The sequence below is a fragment of the Ammospiza caudacuta genome, chromosome Z (assembly GCF_027887145.1).
Source record: "Ammospiza caudacuta isolate bAmmCau1 chromosome Z, bAmmCau1.pri, whole genome shotgun sequence".
Taxonomy (NCBI): Eukaryota; Metazoa; Chordata; class Aves; order Passeriformes; family Passerellidae; genus Ammospiza; species Ammospiza caudacuta.
Window position 1 is genome coordinate 46702639 of NC_080632.1, and position 26895 is coordinate 46729533.

At 39.6% G+C, this 26895-nt stretch overlaps 2 protein-coding genes across 2 annotated transcripts in view; both read left to right on the forward strand.

Moving 5' to 3' along the window:
- The window catches only part of TENT2 (terminal nucleotidyltransferase 2), a 44455-nt gene extending 37922 nt beyond the window's left edge, over positions 1 to 6533 (forward strand). The window contains exons 14-15 of the mRNA XM_058823271.1: positions 438 to 517; positions 2332 to 6533. Of these exons, the coding sequence (XP_058679254.1) occupies positions 438 to 517; positions 2332 to 2406 (155 nt within the window). The 3' untranslated portion in view covers positions 2407 to 6533. The remainder of the gene's footprint in view (positions 1 to 437; positions 518 to 2331) is intronic.
- Positions 6534 to 7134: 601 nt separating this feature from the next.
- Positions 7135 to 26895, forward strand: part of CMYA5 (cardiomyopathy associated 5) — a 45419-nt gene continuing 25658 nt past the window's right edge. Inside the window, exons 1-2 of the mRNA XM_058823618.1 lie at positions 7135 to 7368; positions 15093 to 25323. Coding sequence (XP_058679601.1) covers positions 7220 to 7368; positions 15093 to 25323 — 10380 coding nt within the window. The 5' untranslated portion in view covers positions 7135 to 7219. The remainder of the gene's footprint in view (positions 7369 to 15092; positions 25324 to 26895) is intronic.

The following is a 26895-nucleotide window of genomic DNA, read 5'->3' on the forward strand; positions in this document are numbered from 1 at the left end:
TGGCATCCTGTCCTATAGTGTCATCTGCACTGCTCGGCTTTGTCTCTCTGACAGTGTTCTCTATTCAGAGCATTCAGAGAATTCAGTGTTTTGGTTTTGGGGGTTTTTTTTTGTTTTTTTGGGTTTTGGGGTTTTTTTGTGGTTGGGTTTTTTTTTTGTTGTTGTCAATTCCCTCCTCCTTTTTATTGGTTTGTTTGTTTTGTCTTGAGTTTTCTTGTTCTTGTGATGGGGCAGTTATTTTGTGTTATTGGTTCGTTTAGTTTAGTTTTGGTTTGGGTTTTTTTGGATAAATGTTACGTAGAAAGAAAGCATGAGAACTAAAGAGGAATTGAGTAAAGCACTTTTGGGAAGCAGTTGTACGCTTGACCCTGCTTTGTTAGCAGAGATAACCAACTCTAGATTTCTTTAAGTTTTCACATTTGATTTTGATCTTGCAGAGCCCTTTGATGGGACAAATACTGCTAGAGCTGTACATGAGAAACAGAAGTTTGATATGATCACAGATGAACTTGTACAGGTAAAAAGTAATCTCATGTAATTTTTCTGGTCACTTTGTTTTTCAAGATAGATTTACTATCTTGAAAATGCTAGTCATTAAACCTGCCTGTTTCTGATGTTTTATAGTTTGTACTGTAAGTAGTAAAAATGCATGTTTTTAAAAATATGTGGATAATTTAAGAATATTCTTTAATGTCTACCATTAAACTTCAGATTTACACTGAAATGGGTACTCAAACTAGTAAAAACCCTCTATCTTAGATTGTCTTGTGTGTGTAAAATTCTAACAATAGTTAAGACCTTTAAAGTTACCACTTTGTTTTCATTTATTATTTATTCCTACATTATTTGAGTGGCAATAGATAATATTTTATTCTTCTTACAATCCCCTTTTTTAATAAATATCACCACCAAAATAATGGGGGTTTTCTGATTTTTGATAACTTACTTAGGTGGGTACTTTTCTTTAGGGAGATCACACTCATAATTTTAGAACATGAGTAGTTCAAACATGAACTTTTACTGTCCTAGTCAGGGGACGAAAGGACACTTTGAAACAAGGAAAAATTTAGACTTTGGTTAAGCATTTTTCTGAAAATTTTTGCTATCAACTCTTTTATGCTTCTCTCCCATCATAGGCATTGCATAGGTATTGCAGCTCAAATTCTAGGTTTCTGAGATCTCTGACTATTTTTTATGTAGGTATGTCTAGGGATTAGTGGCTTCCAACTTCAACCAGTTAAGACTCCCCTGTTAAGCTGTCCTTGGAGGTTCGTGTTTACTCCAGTTATGCATGTCTTCAGGTACCTTGAAGGCTTCTCCAGCAAAACATAATTCAGTGCCAGATACTTGTAACAGAGCAAACGCTAAAAGAGACACCTTAGTCATTTTCCTTGTAATTCTATTCAGAAATGTTAATAAGTTTTTCTTTTATTAAACCATGTTAGCATACAAAATACTGAATCATTCACATACTGGTACATAAAATAGTTGATTTTGTGAATCTGCTGAAGTCACATTCACTACGTGGTTTAGGCTCTCACGGTACTCTGAAACTAGAGTGAACTTCTCTTTCCAGAGTTTTCAGTTAACAAAATTTGTTTCAAACCTCTGTGGTTTTCTGAAAAATGTAAAAGTAGATGTTTGATCCTAGCTGTCTGGAAGCAATATGCTAGAGTGAAATAGCCCTGAAAAATGTCCTTTTTACCAGATACCATAAGAATGACAATTGCTCTAAAAGTGCAAGTACTTTTTAATATCCTGCACTGTTTTTAAAAAAGCTTAAGCAATCTGTTTTGTCCTTGAGAGGATTATTCTTCTTGTGGCTTTCATTACACATTGGAGTATAAATGACTTCTGTATAAACATAGGAGGGTCATTGCAGTTGTTTGCAAGCTCATGGCATAGCAGATGTCCTGAAACTCACACTGGAACACAGAAAAAAGTTGAAATAACCTATTTTAGAGACACATCTTAGTTCTGGAAATGGCAGTGCATAACATTTAACATGTGTGAATTTTAGACAATTATTTTGCAGTTAGAGTACCAGTGTAATGCTTAAATATTGTTAACATTTCCAGTCTGTTCTTGAAAAACTTTACCTTCCTCATTAGTTTATTGCGTTTTGTGTACTTTTTGGATTTTGCTTCCCTTTAAAAATCCCAAAACCAAAGGACAAAAAATACCTCAACCCACAAATTTTCTTTTCAAGAAGGGGAAAAAATCAACCTTATATTTGTGGCACTGTGATGCTTACTGTTTATAATGGTATTTAAGTTTTAATGCAAAGATTATATAGTCTTTTCTAAAAAACTTTGTGGTTTTTTTCCTCAGGCTTGGCAGTTATTACGAGAGAAGAAAGACCTGAACTGTATATTGCCCTTAAAAGCAGTCAAACAGAAAAGATAACTGGCTTCTTTCATTTTCTCTTTTTTTTGGATCCTGCTGAACTAAAGAACATTGTCAAAATCAAGAGGCACTCACCCCATGGTTTTTATGACCTGTTTTTCTCTGTAAACTTTTGTTAAGGAAATGTTTATAAGGATGTGGCATATTTTATTATCAGTATTTGTTAATGCAGCTCTTCAAGATATGATTTCTGAAAATGCTTGCATTGTTGACTTCTAGAAGAAACTCACAGCAAACAAGAAGAATACATCTATTTTAAGGAAAGTATGGGGATATACTGACTTGTTTCTTGTGTGATCTGTGTAGCCGTTATTTCAGACAGATTTAATCATGAAAGATAGACATTCAAAGTTAAACCATGTGCAAATTGACTACATTCTTAAGGCACTGTGCACTACCAACTTCTTGATGAACAGAGTCTGTGCTTTACACCTGCTGAATTGCAGTAAGCACTTCTGCTCAACTTAGCACTTTCCAGTTTTATTTCACTTTTACTTGGAATAACAAGCAAGTGTTTATGAAAATGAAGCTAGGTTATAGTTGGTAGTACTCTGAATATCAAGAACTGTTATCTAAACCAAAATTTTCAAGCAACAGTTGTCCTATGAAGAAGTGGAAGTAAAAAAGCTCAATTCAGTGCACATAAATGCTTCACATTCACACAGTAGGTGGAAAATTTTTTGTGCTTCCGTTTACGTAGTTGAAGTAATAGTGGTGCCTCTTTTGGAGAAAAAGACCAAATCAAAATCAAAACACCTCACATCAGTGCTAAAATAAGCTGGGCTTCTTATTTGATTTTGTGTAAATGTTTGTGAATTGATCAGCCACTGTAAATTGAATCTAAGTAAGTAATATTGAAAAGTATAGCTCTTCCAAAAAAATTGCAAACCTTCTCTTAGACCTCCTATAGCACAATTTGTGTCTCTCATATATTTGTTATTGAAGACCAATTAATTTTTAAGGTTGTATTTACCACTGAAGTTGAATTCGTACTTCCATTTTTTAAAGTTTAATATTTTATATGGTGTCCAGTGAAATAAAGTTTATATATGGAAGATACGGGTTATTTTTCCAATTTATGTTATTTTGTACTGCATATTTAAAGTATTTCCTATAATTAAGTAGAATAGGAAATGCCCCATGAGCTAAGGCCCATATTGCAATTCATCAAGATCTGTCATGGCTATTCTGCAGTACATCTGTGAAAAGTTTGGTTTATTTCTTTCTCTAACAAAATTGTGAAAACTCTTCTAACCATAGAATAACAAGCATTGTCTTCTTGTGCAAACTATTAAGTTCTAGTTTATTTAGAAGTTCTAAGTACTGTAAACTATATGTCTGATGTGAGATTACTTCCTACACACTTTGTCATGGTCTACTCTATGTAGAATTTTGACTTTTTTCTGCAATTGACTTTTTCTTCTTAATTTTAACTGTCTTTCAGTTTTAAAATTACTCCAGCAGTCCACTGAAATGTTCTTCCTCCTTGCATATGTTCACCCTCACTGCCCTTTTTCTCTAGGATGGTAGACTTGAGTATCAGTGAAACATTCACTTTGATTCACTTTATGTAAAACTGAAGCACAAGATTTTAGGACAGGATGATGTCTGGATTCAGAGATGCTCTACAAGCTCTATGTAGATTCTGGGAAAAGAGAATGTTGGCTGTATCTTCTTGAAAAACATGTTGGCTATATCTTTGTCTGGAAAATTTAAAACTTTCCCAACCTAAGATAAATAAGAAGGGACATAAATGTTTAAAGTTGGTTTAAATGCATTTTAAGTGAGCTGAATGTGAGAAACAAAATTTTATAAAAGGCATAAAACTAGCTTATGAGTTTGTATTGCATCACCTAATATGTCAACATTTCTTACACCTTAAATTAATGCTTCATGTTTAATTTAATTCCTAGCTGTTTTTAAAAGGTTAGTTCAAAACATTGTGGTATACCTGAGCTACTCTATAAAAATGCCCTACCAATTAAGTGGTATTTTTAATACAAAGTAAGGTCTGTAACCACAACAGTCTGTGTCTTTCAAAAGAATCCTTTTGTATTTTTTTCTGAAGTTTACGTCCTTCTGATAAACCATGTCTATAACCAGAAAATCTAGATGGTAGTTTTCCCCAGTTTTTTTTGAACAGTACTGTTGATAGCATATTTGTTAAATAGTGGGCTGCAACTTTTGTCAGAAAACCTCAGATGTAGTACCACAAAGTAAATGGCTTGGGGAGAGTGGGTAGGAGCTGGACTTTAACTTTGGATTCAGTTCTGTATAGTCTGAGGTTTTTTGAGGTTTTATAGCCTGTATTTTCATCTCTGGGCAAGTATTCAGAGTAAAAAATTCACTAATGGCTACCATAAATTTTAGTGTTAGGGTAAAATTTTCAACTTTCCTCAGTTTTAAAAATTTTAAAATTTAAATTTAAAATTTTAAAAAATTAAAATTTAAAAATTGTAAAAATAAAAACTTTTACCTTCTTATCCCTTGGCATACATCCTGGCAGGAATAGTTTTTTCTAAGAGCTCTTTGGTATAAGGTATTTTTTGCAGCTGACCAAGGTGTCCGTGTGTGTGCAAGATGCTGTCTTCTTTGAAATTTGTTAATGCCTTGAAATAAAACTGGTTTTGTTCAGTGCTTTTATTTATTTAATTTTTAAAATTATTATTCTTGACTACTCATTTTGACATTGGGTTTTCTTGTCTGTTCTCACCTCGTGTGTCAGAAACCACTAGTGTCTTCTAAATTAATAGGCTCAAAGGTGCACAGTAGGAACAAACGTTGGCAAGAGCTTCATATTTGGTGACAGTGATGCAGAACTGGCATAGGCTGTGCACTGTGAAATTTAAAGTTTCTCTTCTAGCTCTTGCTCTCACTTGTCCTGAAATGTGAATGTGTAGGTGAACTCTGAGTACCTTTAGGTGAGTTGACAGTATAAGGTGTTACTTTTTAAAAATCTCTCAAATAAACCAATATAAATCAATTTTAAGACTCACACTGCAGGATGACATGGTGATTTGGGAGAAACAGGCAGTGATGATACAAGGATGTAACATGTTTTGTATAAAGCCTGAAGTTTGCATTTGTGAGCACATTATATTTGTGAATCCCAAACATTTATTTTGAACTTGTGTTACTGGACTTGAGTCACAGTATATTTGATGTTAAATTTAAGTCCATCACAGAATGTCACTCTTGATTTATTGTACTGTACTGCTACGGGTTGTCCTGTGGTTTGTGGTTTGTGGTTTTTTTTGCCTTGTTCTCTGTAATCCTTGTGTTTTCAGATATAAATATTTCCATTGATTTTACTGAGTGTGATGCTTGTCTGAACAGCATGAAAGAATGTGCGATTTTGGTCCATTTACAGGTCAAATTCACTTGTGAGAAGTACAGATGGAAATAAGTTGAAGGGTTTCTGGTAAAAGAGTACTTGCCTTTCTCTTGCTGTGCTGAAGACTGAATCAAAACTTGTGCAATGTATGTATGTTTCATCTATAAGCATTTCTAGAAGACCTGTAAAGCTCTTGCCTTCCACATGAAATTTAAGGAAGAGTACTTCTTATTCTTTACATTTTGCTGTGTACACTGTCTATGCTTATGATGAAATGTAGAGTTTAATTTAGTTTAATATCTGTTTCAAAATACACTTTTCAAAAAATTACACTGTCACCTTGTAAATTGTGTATGTCACTGTGTAGGTCAAGAGAGCAGAAAGACCTGTACATACTGTTTAGGAATGTTAGGAGAATTTTAATTTTGTGTGCAGAGATAGCTTGTAGTCAGAAGTACATGGCTGGGTGTTTATATACTTACAGCACTCTTAAGGAAGAGTTTGCTGATTGATTTATTACCAGATATTTATTTGAAGAACAATGAAAAAAAAAAAGCTGGGGACATTGGAGTTATACTGTGCAAACAGTTGTTTATACTTGAGATATCTTGGAAGTTCTTTACTTAGAATCAGGGGTTTAGTGCTTTTCCTCCTCTTCTAAATTTTTTTTTTTTTTAAATAAAGTCATTATGTTGACTAATACAGATGGGAAATATTTCTGTTTTGTGTGTGAAAAGCACTGCATTTTTTGTAAAATGCAGAATAATAAATCATAAATGTGGCTTAAACTAAATTCTGCATGGTAGTATAGTATATCTTTGCTTTATAATTGGTTCAAGTCTGCTCAAATAGGAAGTTTTAAATGTCCTGTGATTTAACACATTGATAAATCAAGGGTTTAAATACATTCCTTTTGCATGGTTAAATACCACAGTGCATCTGATAGCTCTTACATTATGGTATTAATAATTAAATGTGTTTTTCAGAGGCTTATTCACTAGTTACTGTATTTGACCTTTCCAGTTCGAGCTTGAGGCACTCTGGCTGTGCTGAAGGGCAGAACTTGTGAAATGTACCTTCTCTTGGGGCACAGATAAACTCTCTTTCTGCTTCATCTGTACCATCCACCCTGAATTTGCTAGAGGTGACTGGGGAAGGTCTGCTTGGCCCCCTTGCTCTCTGCTGCTGCCTGACTGCCCTGTCTGCTGTAGAAACAACTCTATGGCAGCAGTGGCAGGCGAAGGGGGAGAGCAGCTGGAGAGATGGCCACGGGGCCACGTGTCCTGGCACTGGGTTGGTGCTAGGAGACAGGGTAGGAACAGCAGCGACTCTGCGCTGTAACTTTGCTGCCTTCTATTTAAAGACTGCCCTGAGTCAGGAGAAGTGAGTGCTACTGGGGATGACAGTTGCTTCAGGCAGCCCTGGGGAGGACAGGGCTGGGGGTAAACATCACCGGCGAGGGCCTGAGCAGGGAAGGGAATGGAGGGCTCCCGTGGCGCTGATTGTGACAGGGCATCCGAGACTTCGTCCTTCATAGGAGATGAAGAAGAAGAAGAGGAGGAAGAGGAGGAGGACGAGGAGGAGGAGGAGGCCGTGGACCCAGAGGAAGCAGAGGAGCTGACTAATAGGTATGTCCCCCCCAAGGGATTTATAGCCCCAGAGGGAGCTGGCAACTCTACCCCAAAGCATCATCCCCCAGGAGATGCCAGAATTGGAGTCCCATGCTGGTTTATTGACTTTTCCGCCTTCCCTTGCCCTATTGCTGTAGATAAAAAAGGGGGGACTAGAGGGCTGTAATATTTTTTTCAGATGAGTATGGCTGTAATTAAATTTTGTGTGGTAAGCGCCTACCCCGAGTTCCCTGAAAGCTTTTCTATTTAAAGATCCTCTGATGTGCCAGCTCAAGTGGCATCTCCTTCCACTCCTCCCTCTCTGGCTGACTCTTTGTCACATATGGATCTTAAATGCTTTGCAGATTTGCTTGTCAGGGAGAAAATGCTCAAAGATTATAATGGTGCATTAAAATTGGCTCCTTTTTATGGCCCTTTATTCCTTCCCACTTGTCCCTCCCTCTTCAGTTGCTTCTTTCCTTGAAAAGAAAGAAGAAGAATGTTCAAAAATTTGTTGAACATGTCTCCTATTGCTGGTCATGATTTGTAAGGTTGATTTTTGTGGTGAAATGGGAAATATTCTATCCCTTTGATCTTTAATTTTTTTCTCTTAGTATTTCTGTTTTCTTAAGTTTTCCACAGAAACAGTTTATTGTCCTGTGATTGCTCTCCTACCGTTAGGAATGTAATGAGCAAGGCTGTGGCCCAGTGCCCTGCCCAATGGTCCTGCGCAGGATGCAGAGGCGTCTGCAACTTGGTCCAGTCAGTCAGACTCTGGCTGTGCCAGCACCATTGGTTTCATACAGAGACCACAAGGCCTGAGAGTCCCCCAGCCCATATCAAGTCTCAAGATTTCTTCCTTGTCTTGAGTAGACCCCATCAGTTTTAAGTGGATATTGTAGAAGAACCTAAGATGTTAATATTGGTAGCTTGAGTTTTTTCCAGAAACCCATTTTTTAAGAAACATGTCATATAGTTTCTAATACCTCTGTGCTGTGACACCATCTGCATTTACCATCACTCTGTGTGAATCACAGTTGAAAGTGCTTTCTTACATTGCTGATGGTCACTGGAGAAAAAAAGATGGCAGTGGGGAGCACTCTGCAGCTTAACCTACCCAAAGTGCTGCAAGAACGAAAGCCAAATGGAGAAGTGTATCCTAGAACTCTAGGAAAACCCTTCTGAAAATAAAGAGCTAGTTTCCCACAATGAGGGAACACCTGGTGTGTAATGCTGCTTTATTCTCAAGGGATATGTTGGCTTTTCAGTCCTATACTAGCAGAGAGAGGGATTACATGCCAATAAAACACTGTTTGCACATGGCTGTATCCCTGCAAGAAAACCAGCTAAAGTCCATGGAGTGGAGCTGCTCACTGCACACAGCTAAACCGTGATTTAGATAAATAATTTTTAACAGAATCCGGAATTAAATAGCTAATAATAAAACTGACATTGCAAAACACAAGTAGGAATAACTAAAAAGGGAGTGAAATCTATGTAGCCTCACAGTTATTTACTACTTGTGCTGAGAGGATGATTTTACCATGGGTGCCTTTTAGCAGCTCCTCACAGATGGGTCTCGCTTCTGGCTCGCAACCTCTGCAATGCAAATTTGGGCATTGCATCTCAGCACTTACTTTAATCACAGCAAACATTCCCTTTAGCTCCCAGTTATATTAAACACAGCAGAGTTTTTCTCTGTCCTTAACTGTCTTACTAATAAACAGGTCATAGTCTACCAGAAAGGTTTTTAACAGCTAAGCTAAGTGGTAACTGAACATATATAAATTGGTTTATTTAATTAGGTTAAAGGAGATGTAAAATTTTGGGTTCAGCACAAATGTGGTGACTGCAACAAGCACTTAGCAGTAGCTTGGAAAAGCTAAATAAAACTGACTTTTTAATTGCTTAGATGTTGTCACAAATGTCAGCAGGATTGTTGAGCTTCAGGCCTCCTCCTTTGGTCAGTGCCTGGGCAGACCTCCTGGCAAGATAAGACAGGTTGAGCCCCTGGGGCATACTTACTCAAGCCATGAGCTAATTATTTGTTGATAAACAGGTTTTCAAACCCCCCTTACAGAACAGATTGTTTTGAGTGCATGGGCTTTGAAAACATAGCTTAGAGGAGATGTAACTAATATGCAAACTTGGCTGAAGGCAGCTTGCCTTGGACCCTGCTGCCATCAATTTATTTTTAACAACCCCAAGTTCTCTGTTGCTTCTGCTTTCCTCCTTTGAATGTAGTTGAACAGTGCAAGTCAGCTTTCCTGCTGACTCCTTTTTCTGCCTTTCAAGCATGTTAAATAGCTTCATACCTAATTTATATGAGAATCATGGAATAAGGTCAGGAAGCACCTCTGTGAAACAAGTAGAAGAGCCCTGGTGGTCCTCTGTGACACCAGGCCCTGAGCTCTGACCAAACCACTCTGCTTCCACACTGTGCAGCAGCTGCAGCAAATAAAATCCCAAAAGCTGGAGCAGAAAGGATTATTTGTCTCAAAATTACAAGGCACACATGTGAAAGACAGAAGAGTTTGGGTTTCATGTCTTTATTACCCTTATTAATGTAATGTTTAAATAATTTGGTTTCCTAGCACACTTTTTTATATAAGTAATGAGACTATCATGCAGCATCAGAACCTATTAAAAAGGTGGGGTAGGGGTTTCATAACCTTGTCAGCACGAAAATGCCACTGATCTGTATAGCACCCATACAATAGTTTCTTGCCTTTGGTCATTTTACTGTCTAGGATAGATGATCATGGTAGATGACTTCTGTTTCTAGCTCCATGTATCCAATCAATCACCTAAACAGGGAAAATATTTTAAATACTGTGTTAAGGCAAGCATGAGTAGGAAGTTAACAGGTTTTAATTTTTGTATTGGCAATGGTGAAAATTAAGTCTTAACTAAAGTAAAATTGTTTACTGCTCAACTGGTTGACATACCCACTGCAATATTTGTGTGTCTAACAAACATGTGATGGGTGAGCTGTTCTGACACAGTTCTGTCTTTCAGACCATTCTCAGCTGATTTCCTTCTACAGTGGGAAGGTCTCTGGATGTGTCTGTGTGTGGGGTTTACATAAAAATGGCTCTGCAGCCAATTTAAGCGTTTCCAGACAGCTTGTTTGCCTGGAATAGGTAAATAGCATTTTATCTGCTTGTTTAGTGTTTACCTATAACCAGTAGAAGGGGAGAAACATGGGGAGAAAGTCCTTAAATTCTGGAAGGGGTTGAGTTTGTTTGTTTTATTAATGAAGCAAGCAGTCCTTACACAAGATCAGAGGTGTGTAAGCATTAGAGACAAGTGTCATTTATAATGATTGATGAAAATGAATATAAAGAGAAGGACAGTGGAGAAGGCGTCTTCCTGCCATGTGGGGGATGTTGCAGCATCTAGGAGAGCAAAAGACTGGAATGATAGCAAATGGATGGTGAGAAGGAAGGGGTGGGGAGTACTGTGGATTTGTCTTCCGAAAATAACAATTACCATACCCTACCCAAAGCAGAGAAAGGCATGGGGAAAGCATGTGTGATTTTTAGATGCCTTTAGATGAGGCAGTGCCTGACATGGACCAGCATGGAAGAGGCTGGCAGAGCTGTTCTTTTGCCACCTGCAGCAGGGAACGTGGGAGAAGTAGGAAGTAGAGTTGTGTGGGCCATTTCAGGCACATCACAGCAAAGGCTCAAGCAAAAGATAACTGAGCAGCTAAATGGGCCAGAATGCTGAGGTGGGGGCATTGAAGAGGGGAGGGGTGCAGCCAGCCCCCACTTGCTCCCACAGCTGGGCATTCCATGTTTTGTTTCTCTTTAGCTTTTTGATTAAAACTGAGTCCTTAATAAAGGCCTGTGTTGCGTAGGGCTCTCAGACTCAAGAAGTTCCCCACTGGGTCTCAACAGAGTGATTATGTAACTGTGTAAAGGAAGTGTCCCACCCAGACTGAAGTGTTTGGTACCTGTGTTCCCTCTACAACATGGTGGAGAATCCAGAATGCAGGAGCATGGCAGACCCCTGGGCATGGAGGTGCTGTGGATCTCTCAAGCAGCATCTGATCCTGCAAATGGCAATGCCACTAGGACATGACCTAGTGTCTGGAAAACAAACTAGGACTATACCAGGCTATGCTCCTTCATAAGAGATGGAACAAAACGCGTGAAACAAGCCCAGGTCCTGGCTCCCAGCTACTCATCATAAACCCCAGCTTTGTAGCTGGGCAAGCAGCTGTCTTACTGTTTTCATATAGTAGTTCCTTTGTATTTCAACACATGCATGAGCCACTTCATTGCCAGACAAAGCATCATTAATTGAAAGAAGTCAAAGGTGGAAGGCTGTGTTTGAAATTATGTCTTCCTGTAGCTCCTAGTTCACTTAGTCTAAAGAAGATGGATGTAGCCCTGGGAAATGCAGAACAATAGGCAGACACTTGCTGAGCATACTGATTGCTGTAGGGGGAAAGGGGCACCATGGTAAAGGCAGAAACTACAGATATGTACAGAATAAAAACACAACCACGGAGAAGTGCTTCCTTCAATTGGGAAGACAAGCTGGCAATACCAATTTCCACCACTCCTGCACTGTGCCTGAAGTAGGAGCTTTCAGAAAATGAGATCTTGTCTGTGCAGATTACAGACATAGGTTGACACCTTGGTCATTTAATCTATATTGTTTTCAGCTTGTGAGAAATTCTGCAGCAAACAGCTACAATTTTTATTATATCAGCAGTGGCAAGGTCTAATACGAAGAGGATAAAAGAGGCTAGGTAGAATTTTAGAAAGCTAATAGGCTGGCTACATGTATATCTCATAGTAGTGGCGTGCACAGGTGGGTAGACCCCACTCACTGTGTGAACACAACAGTAGCTGGGGTGGTTAAAACTCTTCCCTCATATGATTCATAGAGGAACATTTGTGCAGCCTGCAAGGCTGGACTAGAAACCTGAAATCCTAGTGGACACAGCACAGAAGTCATGAGAAGCAGGGAGCTGTGAGAAGCAGGAGGAGGCAGGAAGAAAAATCTGGGTTTGAGCTATTATGGCAACACAACTGGTTGTCAGTGTCTCCAAGACTAAGAAAAGGTTTAAGTCAATGTCCTAGAAGTGAAATAACATGCTGATAATATAAATGCCAACAAGAATGGGCATGAAATGTCTACATGGAAAAAAGTCAGCACTGGTTTTTGCCCTGGATGTCAGTGGCTTTATATCTACATTTACGAGCTGAAACATTGCAAATATTGCAAACATCTTTTTTCCAGTGGCAAACGCTTCCTCTGACTAGAGAGAGGTCTTTCAGCTACTACTGTGCAGTTTGTAAACAGTTCATAAAAGGGCAGCATTTGAAGTGCTTTGGAAGTAAATGTTTGAGTTCCACGTCTCTCATTCTGGTCTTAAAAGTGTAAAGCACTATCTCCTCACACTGTAGAGAAATATGAGCTGTAACTAGTTTGTGACCATGAAAATGAGATAATGAGGTATATAATTTAAGCTTTTTGCATAGGCAGGCCAGGGCAATCTATACTTATTCATTAATATCAGCTTGAGTGGAGTGCTGCTCTGTTCTGTATGAAGGTCTATTTAATTGCACCAAGTAGTGCAGAAAATAGGTTTAAAATATAAGAATGATTTAGAAGTTGAAAAATGTTAAAAAAAAAAATCTGTTATTGTAGACTCAAACAACTGAAAACTTCCTTAGTAGTATTGCTATTGATTTTTTTTGGGGGGGGGGGGTTTGTTTTTTTTAATTTAATCATATTTTGCTATGTCCAAGTCAGTGTTAAGCCATGGAACTGGCAAAGGAAAAACTAAGAGAAAAATTGGTATGAATGTGTTCTGCTATACCTCTTTCTCCAGCCTGTAAGTTTTCACCTATGGAGCTAGTCTGTCTACAGAGTACTATACCAAGGCAGATAATCAGCTGTACATGCTGGGGCTTAAATCTGAGGGCTGGGTTTGAGGGGCAGGAGGCGATTGGCTAACATGCAATTATTCAGTACTGCACTCTCAGACATGATTTGAATTGTGGACCTTCCAGTTGTCCTGTCAGCCACCATCTCCAGGCCAGCCCTGTCACCACAACTGCATTTAAGCTCCATCACTGGAGTCTGATATTGCGAGGTTCCACCATGGGCTGGTCAGGCTACTGTCCCACGGGGTGACTTCAGCCTTCAGTTAGCACTGACATCAGAGATGAACTGTGCCTCAGTCTGCACAGACCTGAGCATGGACCAGCCCAGGACAGCCCTTCTGGTTCTGGGCTCTGGAAAGTAAATTCATGGAAAGGTAAGGGTAACACCACCAGTGGCAGGATTACATTTCTGTTCCCATTAGGTTCTGAGCATTTTCACTGAGTGCCCTTTACAAAAAACTTACAGTTCTGAAAGTTTGCTTAACTAAGTACTTAATGACTTTCCACAGGATTTGTTTTCCTCCTTCAAAGACCTCTGCCTTCTGACAGGGGCTCAGTACCCTCTGGCATGGTGCCACCTTCTCCTCAGGGGTGTCCGCCTGCCTCTGCAAACTGCAGGTATCTCTGGCACCCGTGTGGTGCAGGGCCACAGCCCCTGGCAGTTGGTCAGACGGATTCTGCTTTTCTGATCCCTGATCAGTAGCTGGCTTTCTTCACTTTAGCTGAAACGCTTTTCTCTTTTTCAGTGGAAAAGTGACCCTTCCCTCTGTTCAGTGGAAGCAGGATGTTGTGTGGCCATAAATGTGCATTCGTCCATGGGAGCAACAGAGTGATTATGTAACTGTGTAAAGGAAGTGTCCCACCCAAAATTCACTGTTTCTGCTCTACTGAAGGCTACATCTTATCCAGCAGATACTCTCCCTTTCTTTCCATCAGCTACAAATGTGATTTCCATAAATGAACTACTGTCTACTCAAGAAATATTAGGGTCGAGCTTTGATTAACTTTTCTGTGCCCTTTTTTTTTTAAGTAAATATTGCAAGCCTAAAGATACTAAACCCTCCACACATTGTGTCTTTTAATTGCTTATGCTAATGTTTACACTCTTAATTTTAAGAACTTGAAGAATTTGAAGTTTTCTTTCCTAAAGCTTCTCATAAAAGCCTTTCTCCAGCCTTTTTACTATTTTAGCTGAAAGATTTGATTACAGCATATGACAGTGTATTGGTTACACATGATAAGGTTTAAAACTACCTTTATAAAACATTGCAGTTTCATTTGGGGAGGTGTCAGTATATTTTAATTGTTGAATGTATTCTAAATTACTTTGTTAAGTATCAAGAATGCTCAAAGGATAAAATACAAACCAGTGGATAGACTACGGCTTTGAGCATTGTATAATCATTCACACTTGTGCAAAGCAAGTGTGGGTGCTATTAAAACACTGACAGTATCTTTGAAGTGTTTAATGAAAGGTTTAATTTATACTGTGAAATAAACACATGCTGGAGAATAGCCTCAGAATCAGCTCAACCTCTCACTGGCAAAACAAGGTCAGATCAAAGACTGTTCTTCCTGCATTGTCAAGATCTTTTAAACACCTCCCCTTCATTGAATTAACCTTGCAACATGCAGTTTTACATCTAAATTCATCTAAAATATAGTTGTGAGGTGAAATATTACTTTTCTTATGCTTGTACTTCAAAATCTATGCTTATGCAGTATTTTTACAACTTTGAAAGCCATTTTAATTTTAATGAATAAATTCAGCTTTTTCCTCCAATAATTTAATTTGTTGTACGTTTTTAGAGCTTTCTTTTGTTTTTTTGTTTGTAGTTTAAAAGATCTTATCCAAAGTGAAGATGTGAAGCCCAAGCTGCAGTACATCATGACTAACCCTTCCTTTTCTATGGTAACATGCCAAAGTGAAGACAGTGGAATAACCTGGGAAACCAGCTCGAGCAGATGTTCTACTCCCTGGACCTCAGAAACAAGTACAACTTCTGATCTTTACAGTATGGAAAGTTCACCAGTAGGTTCTCCTCCAGGAAAAGTTATCTTTATTATGGATGAAGGCAAGATCGTTCGGAAAAGGACACGCAAATCTTCAAATAAGGTGCCAATGGCTACAAGACCAAAGGGAGGCCAGTGCAATAAAAAACGCGACTCTTCTGGAATGCAAAGGCAAGAACCAAGAACTGTTCTAGGAGATGTGCAAGCCTCCATGTTGAATGTAGAGCAGGTGGAAACAGAAGACACAGATGAGGAAATGTTGGACAACAAAGAGGATCAAGAGAATATCACAGAAGAGCCCGTAAAACGTGCTCCAATAAGATCAATATTTAGGGAGAGCAGACTGAGAAAAGTTGGTCCAATTCTTGGAGGACCAGTACAAGCTAGAATCCAACTGTTCAACTCAATTTTTGGAGGTACTGGGCCAGCCCCTGAAACATTGGAGAAAAACAGAATCCGGAGAAGTAGCTCAGCTTCAGGAGATTCTGAAAAGTTCCTTGAAACATCAGTAAAAGAAAGATTGCAGAAGTTTGGTTCACTCTCCACATATCCAAAACATTTCCAGGGAGCAAGAAGTAAAATTCTTGAAACACCTTCAGAGAGAAGGAGGAAACAAAGAGAGCAACTCACAGAACAAGCAAATCAAAGCTTTTCTTCACCAACATCACCTCTTGAAAAACAACTTACTAAGAAGAATGATGTTTCATCTGAAAATATTGAACCTTATAAAATGAAAGAATCAACTCTTCAACATGAAGAAAGAAAAGAGAGGAAACCTCTTTTAGAGACTCCAAATCAGGTTTCAGAACATTTATTGAAGAATGAAGAAGAAGCCAGGGAGCAGCAAAGTCATTCAGCCACAGCCAGAACATCAATAACAGAGTCAACAACCTCCACACCATTCAAGTCTGACAAAAAAGAAGTGCTGCTTCCCTCAGCTGAAAATGCAAAAAAGAAGCCAGACCAATCCCTGCCGCCAGCATCAGATCATCTAGATGAAGTGAAGAATCAGGAAGTTCAGCCTAATTCTGCACCACAGTCTGTTTCAGCAGATTTTGTTAGTGAATTAGATAGACCAAGTTCCCAGCATATTTTGCCTATAGAATCTATGTCGGAACATCCTGAGAGGGAAATAGAAAAGTCTTACTTACCTGATGTTCCATCAGCTAAATCCAAATATCCCACTTCAACTGAAACAAGACAGGAAGATGTTATTCCTCAGTCATCAGAAGCTGCACAGTCTGAGTCTGAACATGTGCTTTTACCTCATTCTGGAAATGAAACAGAAAAGCAAGAAACTGAGTGTCCATCATCAACTGCACTGTCAGAGTCAGCAACTTCAGGTGTAATGTATTCAGCTGAAAGAGAAGAGGGTAAAAAGACCCCATCTTCAGGAACTCAAAATGTTCATTTGGAGAACCAAACAAAGTCTGAACAAGACTTTTCACTTCAGAAAACAAAGAAGCAAGGAATTAAATTAAAACCACCAATTCCTGAAAATATAGATTCTAAATATTTTGGCATTTCATATCCTGTTCATACAGAAACAGAAGAAACACAGAAAACTTCAGCTACAAATAAAGCAGTAGATTTTGATCACTCTGATTTTTCCACTGAAGGAAACAAACAAGCTGAAGGTGGGCAAATGGAGATGGAGCATCCAGACCTCTCATATTCCACCGAAGAAACTGGAGAATCAGAGACAACACAGATGGAGACAGAGCATCTGGATTTCTCTTCTCCCAAGGAAGAAACAGAGGAATTGAAGGGTGAACAGAAGGAGATGGAGCATCCAGATTTCTCTTTTTCCAGGGAAGAAATAGAGGAACCAGGACGTGCACAGCTAGAGACAGAACTTCCAGATTTCTCATATTCTAAGGAAGAAACAGAGGGATCAGAGAGTGCAATACCAGATACAGACTACCCAGAACTGCTTTTTTCCACAAAAGAAAGAGAAAAATCAGGGAGATCCCAACTGGAGACAGAACAACCAGAATTTTCTTCCAAGGAAGAAACAATAGAACCAGAGAGTGCACAGCTGGAGATGGAGCATCCAGACTTTTCTTTTTCCAGGGAAGAAATGGAAGAATCAGACAACACACAGCTGGAGGCAGAGGTCTCCAGCTATGATAGATCTGGGGATCTATCATATTCCAGAGAAAAAATGGTGGAATCAGAGTGTGCACAGCTGGAGATGGGTCATCCAGACTCTTCTTTCACCCAGGAAGTAGTCAATGAAATGCAAAGTGCACAGCTGGGAAATGAACATCAAGTTTTTCTTTCCAGGGAAGAAACAGAAAACCATGCATTTAGTCCTTTTGAACAGGAACAGTCTTATTCCCCTGGAAAAGAAAATCAAGAAGAAAAAGAAGAGCTTGCACAGGTACATTCAGATTTACCATGTTTGATGGAGGAAGCAGAGAAAGAAAACACTGCAGAACTCCAGTTGGTACATCCAGATAGATTTGATTCCACTGGAAGGAATGAAAAACAAACTGGGTATCTGGAAACAGCATTTTCAGATTTATCACATCCCATTAATAAAACAAAGGAGAAAGAACTGTCACAAACTGACAAAGGAAAACAGCCACAGCCTGTACAGCAGGAGTCACAGTCTGAAGGTAAACTGGATTCCTCTGCCATGGCAATGCAAGGAGAAACTACTCAACTACAGTCAGAGCTTCCAGTTTGGCCACATTCTACCCAAAAAGAACAGGAAAATAAAACTTCACAGCTGAAGGTGAAACAGCCAGAGACAACATATTCTGCTGGCAAAACAGAACATCAAAAATTGCAACCAAAGCTGGAACAAACTGATCCACTGTATTCCCAGGGAGAGACGGTACAAGAAGCTGTACAGAGAAACTTAAAAGGTCCAGAGCCATCATGTTCCATTAGTGAAACAGAGCAGCATGAAAATGTACAAGTAGTTTCAGAAAAGAGGGATTTCTCATTTACCACTGAAGAAGCGACACAAGAAGGAGTCGAGGCCGGAACTTTGTGGTCACAACTGACTGACAGAGCAAAGCCCTGGGAAACAGCACAAATGGAGCAGGAGCAGTCTTTTCCTTCCTGTTCCATTGCTGGTACTCAGCAACAGGAAACACCATCACTCAATGTGCCCCAGCCAGATGTTTCACAGTCCTTTGGCAGGATGGAACAAGATACAGTACAAAGAGAGGTGAGACAGCAGGAAACAGATCGACAAGAAGCTGTGGCAATGGAAACAGAGTATTCAGGTATTTCAGAAAGCCTGGGTAAAGACCCACAGGTCACAGACGAAAATAATTTGGCACAGCAAGAAATAGCTCAACCAGGGTTAGTGCATCCATCTTTGCCATATTCATTCAGTAAACAAATGCAAGAAGAAATGCAAACAGAACTAGCATATCCAGAAAAAACATTTTATGTAAGTACAGAAACAGAGAAGGAAATTGTGCAGCACAAATCAGAGCAACAAGAAATAGTACATCAAGAGCTGGAGCAAACACTTTTGCCTCCTTCCAGTGAAAAAGAAGCTCCACTGGAAATGGAAATAATTTCAGAATATCCAGATTTGCCATATTCCTCTCATGAGCAAGAAAAATTATTGAAAAAACCAACCATACCATTCCATTTGAAGCAACAAGAAACTGAGCCAGTAATGGTGGAACATCCAGATGTTTCATGGGACAGTGGTGAATCAAAGCAAGTTGATATTGTGGAGCAGGAGTCAGGACATCCAGAGCTCTCATACACCATGGGAGAAACTCAGCAAAAATCAGAACATTTTGATTCACAAGGAAGCCTGAGTGAAGCAGCACAAGATGAAAATATGGAAATAGAATCTCAATACCCAAATCAGTCATGCTCACAACTGGATTCAAAATATTCAGATTCATCCTTTTTCTTTGGTAAAGGCAAAGAACAATCAACTCAAAAGTTTAAGTCTAAACACCAAGAATTGCCTAAAGTAGGTAAAAAAAGAACTTCTCCAGCAACTGCACAAATAGAGTCAAAACATACAGAAATTGCACCATGGGAGATGAAGCATCCTGATTTGTCACATTGCACCGGTGAGACAAGCCAGGAAGAAGTAGCACCATTGGATCAAAAACACAGAAAACTTTCTTTTGGCAGATTAAAGCAGCAGAAAGCCACAGAGCAGGAGTTAGAGCAAGAAAAGTTAACACATTCTCCCAATAAAAGGGACACTTCAGAATGTGCCCAGGAGATCTTGGAAGAACCAAATTTATCATTTTCCATTGAGAGGCCAGATGATGAAAGGATACCACCAGAGGTGGAGCATACTGATGCAATATCTCCTCTGGACCTCACAGAGGTACAACAAAAAGTACAAGAAACAGAGCAAACTTATCCCTTTGGACAAATGGAACAGAAAACAGCTCAGCCAGAAGTGGAAATTTCACATTTGTCGCGTTCTGTGGGTACAGCAGAGGAAACAGAAATGGCAGAACCAGGGCAGGGACATTCTAATTTGCCTTACTCTGTTTTCAAAGTAGGAGGGCTGCAAACATCGCAACTGAAACCTGATCACCCTGGGCTAGGACATTCCCTCAACAAAGTGCAGGAAACAATCCAGCTGGGATTGGAGAAGCCAGGTGCATTGTATGGTCATGACAAAATGGAGCAAATCCCACCTGCACAGCTGGAGCCAGGCCATGCAAGCTTGGCACCCCTGACGAAGGAAGTGGGGCAACGAGGGACAGAGCACACAGCTGTGGAATGCTCTAAAGGGGAACAGTCTGTCTGCAGAGCAGAGCATTCACAAGCTGCAAAGGAGAAACACAGAGTTCCAGATGCACCATCCCCAAGCAGAAAAATGGAGCAAGGAGAAATGTTAAAAGCAGAGCCAAAGCATCCTGATTCACTGCATTCCATTGATAAAGGAAAGCCACAAAGAACTACACAACCAGTGTTAGAAAAACCAGATCTGTCATCTGGCACAACAGAGCAAGAACAAACTGCTGGAGAGGTGAAGCAAGGCTTCTTGCATTCTTTCAAAAAAGAGGCACAAGGCAAGAAAGCATGGATAGAATTGGGACATTTAGAATTATGTCATTCTCTCAGTGAGGCAGAACAAGAAACTTTAAACGCAAAATCACACCATTCAGATTTATCTGCTGGCACATTAGAACACCATGAAATCATACAGCCAGAGGCAGAAACAATGGATTTATCATGTTCAATTGGTGAAACACAGCAAATTCAAATTGCTGATGAGGATTTTGAGTGCCTGGATTTATTTCATTCCACTGGCACAGTACAGCAAGAAAAGATTCAACCAGAGCAAGAAAAGACAAATGAGTTTTCATCATCTCTCAAAAAAGCAGAGGAATGGAAAGATGCAGGAATGCAAGCAGAACACCCTGAGCTACAGTGCTCTATGGAGAATACAGAAGGAATGCAAAATTCCCAAGCAAACTCAGAATATGCAGATTTGTCATTCTCTGTTGGCACAGCAGAACCTCATAAAACAACTCAGCCAGAGCTGAAAGAACAGAGTTTGTTGCATTCATCTGTCAAAACAGAGCCATCATGGGCTGCTCTACCTGAGTCTGAACATGCAAGTGTCATGGATGCCACGGGCAAAGTACTGCACACGGATTTGTCCTCTTCTGTTAGTGAAGAAAAACAAAGTGCACAGCTGGACGTCAAACAGGAGAGAAGAAGCTATACATTACACCCAGAGGAAATAGTGCAACTAAAATTGGAGCAACCAGTGTTTTCAAGTCCTCATGGCACGGAAGAGCAACCAAATACATCTACAGTGGAAGGGGAGTTCCCAGACTTCTTGTATTCCTCTGGCAAAACAGAAAAACAGGATGCTGCACAAGCAGGGTTCACTCCTTCTGATATTTCGTATTCCACAGGAAAATCAGAACAGTTGCAACCAGAAAAACTGAATTCAAAACATCCAGATTTGTCATACTCTCTTGGCAAAGCAGAGACTAATGTAATAAAGCCACTAGATTTATCATATTCCTGTAGCAAGGCTGATCAACCACAGCCTGCCCAGCTGGAGCATCCAGAGAAACCATATTTCACTGGCGAAACAAAGTGGAGGGATGAGGTCCAACCAGAACAGCCACATGTTAGTTTGCAGTCCCCTGATGTTGAAACAGAGCAGCCAGAAACACCTTCTGTAGCACATACCTTTGTCAGGACCGAGGTGCAGGGAACTAGGCAACCAGATTTCAAACAATCAGATTTATTAAGACCTACTTACAAAGCAGAAAAGCGTGAAATGGCCCCACTGAGAGCAGGATATTCACAGAAGCAAGACACTGGTGCTCCTTCATCTCGAAGTGCTCAGCTGGAAACTGAACAACAAAATTTATCATTTTCCACTGAGGAAGCACACAGCCACAAAATTCAACCATATTCATCTCTTACTGAACAAACAATGCCTGTACCTTTGGGTGCTTCACACGCTGTCTCTGAAACAAGCCCTGAAGGAAGTCCAAAGTCTTCACCTGTAACTGGAGGCTCACCCCCCAAACATTTAGAAATATCTTATTCAAGCTGTAAAACAGAACACTTAGAAACTGCTCTGCCTGAGCCAGGGTCCTCTTTTGCAAGAAAAGAAGTAGAGAATACAGAAAGTCTTCTACACTTGCCTGTAGCTGCAAAGTCAGAGGCTGAATATGAAATTTTACCTGAAGCTGAGAGAGAACAGACTCCACATTACTTTCATACAGCTATACAATTAGAATCTGAACAACTAAATTTATCATATTCTACAGATAAAACAGAAAGTCTAGAAAGTCAGGATTACCTGACTGTACCTTCAAAACTGCAGTCTGAACCTTCAGTTCCATTTTATTCAGCTGATGAAACATGCCAGCAAGAAGTTCCACCTTACTCAAAACCAGTTTCTGAATATATGATTCCCACACAGTCCCTTGCTAAACAAGAAAATAAAAAAATGCAGCCATTTATTACCCAGCCCATACAATCAGAGTGTGAACATGTAATTCCACCACACAATGAACAACAGTTGCAAAAAATTCAACTCAGTTCACCTGAAACAGCAAGCTTAAAGACAGTGCACTTGGAGAGTAGGTCTCAAGTGCAAGACCAAGACAAGCCCGAATCTTCTTTGTTGGATACAATATATTTGTCTCCAGACCAGCTCAGAAGTTCACCCAAATTCACTACTGAGCAATATGAGCAAGAAATGCAACCTGATGTACATACAGGGCCAAGGGCAATGACCACAGAGTCAAAGGTGACTTGTGTAGCAGACCAGCAAGCAGTGTCATCAGAGTCATTTATACCTTTTCATAAATTACCTGGAAAGTCAGAACTTGAAAAGCCAGTATCAGTGGCTCTCACTGATGATGAAGAGAAACAAAATATTCCATCATCTTTATCTGATGTAGCAGACATGCTTGGAAAGCAATCTAACAAATTTTCAGGCATTTATACTGAAGGAGAGCATAAACGTGAAATGCAACAAGGTTTTGAAGACCAAAAGCATACAACCTTGGAGCATCTGGGAGTTGTTCCGTCAGACCTTGTTCAAGAAACTGTGACACACAAAACACAGCATTATTCTGGTGAATTGGGTAGCCTCTCCTCAGCAGAGATTAAGCCCCTTAGCTCAAGTTCTGAAGAAAAGCAGAACCCAGATATTCCATCTTTTGGGCTGGCTAGCTGGCTGGCAGAAGAGGTGAAAGCTTGCTCAATTAGTCCAATAGGGACTGCAGAAGTAGACACGCAAGGAATTCAGCTTACTCCAAATGAAGCTTCCGATTTTGGATCAAAGCAATTCCCAGCTGGAAGTTGCACAGAATTCACAGTTCATGGGACTACAGAGACTAAGGGACATACATTTAGAGTTTCTGAATCAGTGTCAAATAAATTTTCTCACAGGAAGTCCTCAGACACTAGTCCCAAAACACAGAGGTACGATTTACCATCTCTGGTAGGAGATAATCAAGGTCCACATAAACTTCTGGAGCATGAAACTAGTACTTTAAACCCTACAAAAGCTGAAGCAATGCAACATCTGGAGGTAGGCAAAATGTCTGAAGTGTCTGAACATTACCTGAGAGGAGAAGAGGAAGAAATGGTACATGCAAGTGCTGTAGAAGACAGCCAGCATGGTCTGGAGACTACTGAACAAAAAGATCTATTTAATATCATTTCAGAAGGTTATGAAATACTCAATATTCATGCACCTACACATATTTCTTCTGTTGATCAAGAAGAAAGTAAACACATGCCTGATAAATTAGAATACTTGGAAACAAATCCTTCATTTAGAAGAAAATCAGTCGAGGATGGCCAGAGAGCCCTAACTTCTGGAAGAATCACAGAAATTTCAGAAAGCTCTCTATTGGGAAAGACTGCAAGCCATGAACTAACAGAATTGGTCAAAAAGGAGGATGAGGAGCAAACTGAAGAAACTCAAGAAGAAAATCTGTTGCCAGAAAACAATAATTGTGCCAAGTCGGATCCTAATAATGGTACTGCTGATATGGATTATTTTGAAAAATATACATTGATTGATGACAAATCCCCAATTAAGCCACAATTTGAAAGACGAATTTCATTGTCTCCTGTGACAGAAGACCCCAATGAATCTAAGGAAGAAGCCAAACCTTTTAAAGAGAGTACTGAGGTAGATACTTTGGAAGAGTTTTCCTTACTTAAGGACCTGGATGAAGTCTTTTACGGTACCATAAAAGGAGAAGGCAAAATGCAATCCTACGCAGATGCTTCAAAACCTTTACCATTGCAGAAATCAATTGATTCTAGCAATAAAAGCATTACAAATGTAGAAGATGAATGCAAGTCACCAGGAACCCCGCTCTTCGATTCAGAAGAAGGAGTGCTAGAACGATCTCTCTTGTTCCCTACCACTGTTGCTGCTGTTAACCCAGAGCTTTTAGAGGAGCCACCTGCTCTATCATTTTTATACAAGGACCTCTATGCAGAAGCAGTAGGAGAAAAGACAAAGGATGAGACTCCCTCCGATGAAGAAAGTGGTAATTCTAATGCTTCTTTCCCTAGCAGAAATTCAGACACAGATGATGGAACTGGAATTTATTTTGAAAAATACATTCTTAAAGATGAAATTCCAAGTAAAGCCATTGGGCCTCAGAAAGATCAGATACCAGAAGATGAGTCCTTTAGGGGAGGAATTTTGGTTTGGAGTTCAGAGAATAACCAGGAGGAGGGATCTGGTGATGTTCAATATGTCAGAACTGAGGTTCTGTCAGAAAGAGTTGTTATGGAGAGAGACAAATTCCAGGTTGACAGCAACATTCAAGCAACAATTTGCAAGCCAACACATGCCATTCCTTTTGGAAGCAAAACAGTTCTTTCAGGTGCAGGAACTGATACCACTGAACAAAGAGAAGAAGAAAATGTACCAGTAGAAAGAACTGAAGAGTTGCCAGAGCAGCCAAGTCAACAAAGATACAGTCATCAAGTGGAGTATCACGGAGCTGCGTATCAAGAAGCTAGTACTGAGCAGGAAGAACAGCAAGATATAACAGCATTTCCTCAGATGGAAAAGTATGTTCCATATGTCAGGGCTCCCACTGAAGACAGTGTAGATGATCAGTTTACTCAGGAACATCTGTCCTGTGTTCCTACCATTCAGCAAACAGAAAATCCAGACTTGCAAAGAGAGGAGCAGCGCGGTGATGTTTATGAAGATTTTGCTGAGTCAATGGACTATGATGTGATTACACAAGAAGAACTTTTGCAAGATGAAATATCATCTCAATTTACACACGAGGAGCTATTATTTGAAGACAGGGATTCGTTTGATCATGCTGCTGATAGTTATGAATTTGTTAATGAGACAGAACAAAGAACTCCTGTTGAGCTTGAAGATTCAGGCTTTGTGGTGATGTATCCTGAAAAATCAGCAACAAACATTCCTCAAGTTGAGAGCCCACAGAGAGAACTGAAAAAAGCACAAGTAGACACTTATTGTTACCACTGCAAATGCCCAATATCTGCTATTGATAAGCTTTTTGGAGAGCATAAAGACCATGAAGTCACAACACTAGATGATGCTGCAACCAAGATGAAGGTAAGTACTAATTTGGGCAAAAAAAGAAGCTACTAAGGCTAATTTCTCCAGTTCTCTTGCATTGTCAAGAGGAGAGGCTTCCAAGAGTAGTCCAGAAGCTAAGATGCAGTATCTATTAAATAAAAACTATTCCTACACACCTGCTGTAGATCTTGAAGGGAGACCATCTTATTAAGGTATTCTCTGGAGTCCTAGACTTGCTAAGCTGGTATTTTTATTTACTCATAAGTTTGAATGGTCTTGTTTATATGTAGTTGTTAGCAGACTTCCATTTTTCAGTCTTATCTGTATAAGTTTGATATGTAGGGGGAGAAATGGGAAGAATGTTGTTTCTATGAAAATAAAACTTCAGTAACAGCAGTTCACTTCACTTGACAAGGTACAGAAACCTTCATATGTGGAGACTGGTAACATCATAAAGTGTTCCCTGTCCCACTTACATGCGCTGGTTGCTTGGAGATGTTAGACAAATCACCCTACACAGTTTTGTTGAAGTACCAACTTATTTGCTGTTCCATTCACTTTCATCTGCAAAATGGCCTTAAACAGGAGAGGGAGGTTTCACAAGGGCATCTAGTGACAGGACAAGGGGCAATGTCTTTAAACTGAAGGGGGGGAGGTTTATATTAGAAATTAGGAAAAAATTCTTCATAGTGAGGGTGATGTGGCAGTGGAACAGGTTGTCCAGAGAAGTTGTGGATGACCCAGCCCTGGAAGTATTCAAGGCTGGGCTGGATGGGGCTCTGAGCAACCTGGTCTAATGGAAGATGTCCCTGCCCATGACAAGGAAATAGGAACTAAATGGCCTTTAAGGTCCCTTCCAACCCAAACCATTCTGTGCCAATAGCATTGTGGTGTCAGCACAGGCAAGAGTTTATAAAGTCCTACTTGCCACTATATCCAAGCTGTTCTCCCCTAATAGATAAAATGTCCTCCATTTCAGTAAGCTAGTCCATTGCAATAAATACCAGTGAAAATGCTTTTTCTGTGGAAGCTATTGTTCATTAAATTACAGTTTTGCTTGTGAAAACAACATGTATGTGATACGTCACTTCTCCCATATCAGATCTGCTCATGTACAAGTGAACATATCATACAGATGTTTCTTTCTTGATTAGCAGCTATTTACTCTCACCCCAGTAAATGAAAGGTGAGGTCTCTTTTTTGGCACATGTTCATTTGACGGGAATATAGATTTCATGTCATTTTACTGAAATTCCAGAAGGGCTTGTATTGGTGGTATTTAAATTATATTATCTCATATGTAGAAGAGAGAAATCAAAAGTAGGAGTCAATGTAACAGTTTCAATTATCAGTACTTGCAAACCATCTCAGATGTAGAGTTGTTTTTCATACATGGCCTTTCGGGTTTGACTTAGCAGTGATAACAAGGCACAAGTAAGTCAGCAATAAAGTCACAGATCCCATCCACCCCTCAAATGTACTCGCATTGCAGTGAGTCAAGCTGCAAATAAACATCCCATGACATCACTCCCTGGCTGTGGAACACAGATATAGAGCCAGTATTAAATTTGGCTGCAACACAGGCCTGGTTTCACATGATTTCTAACA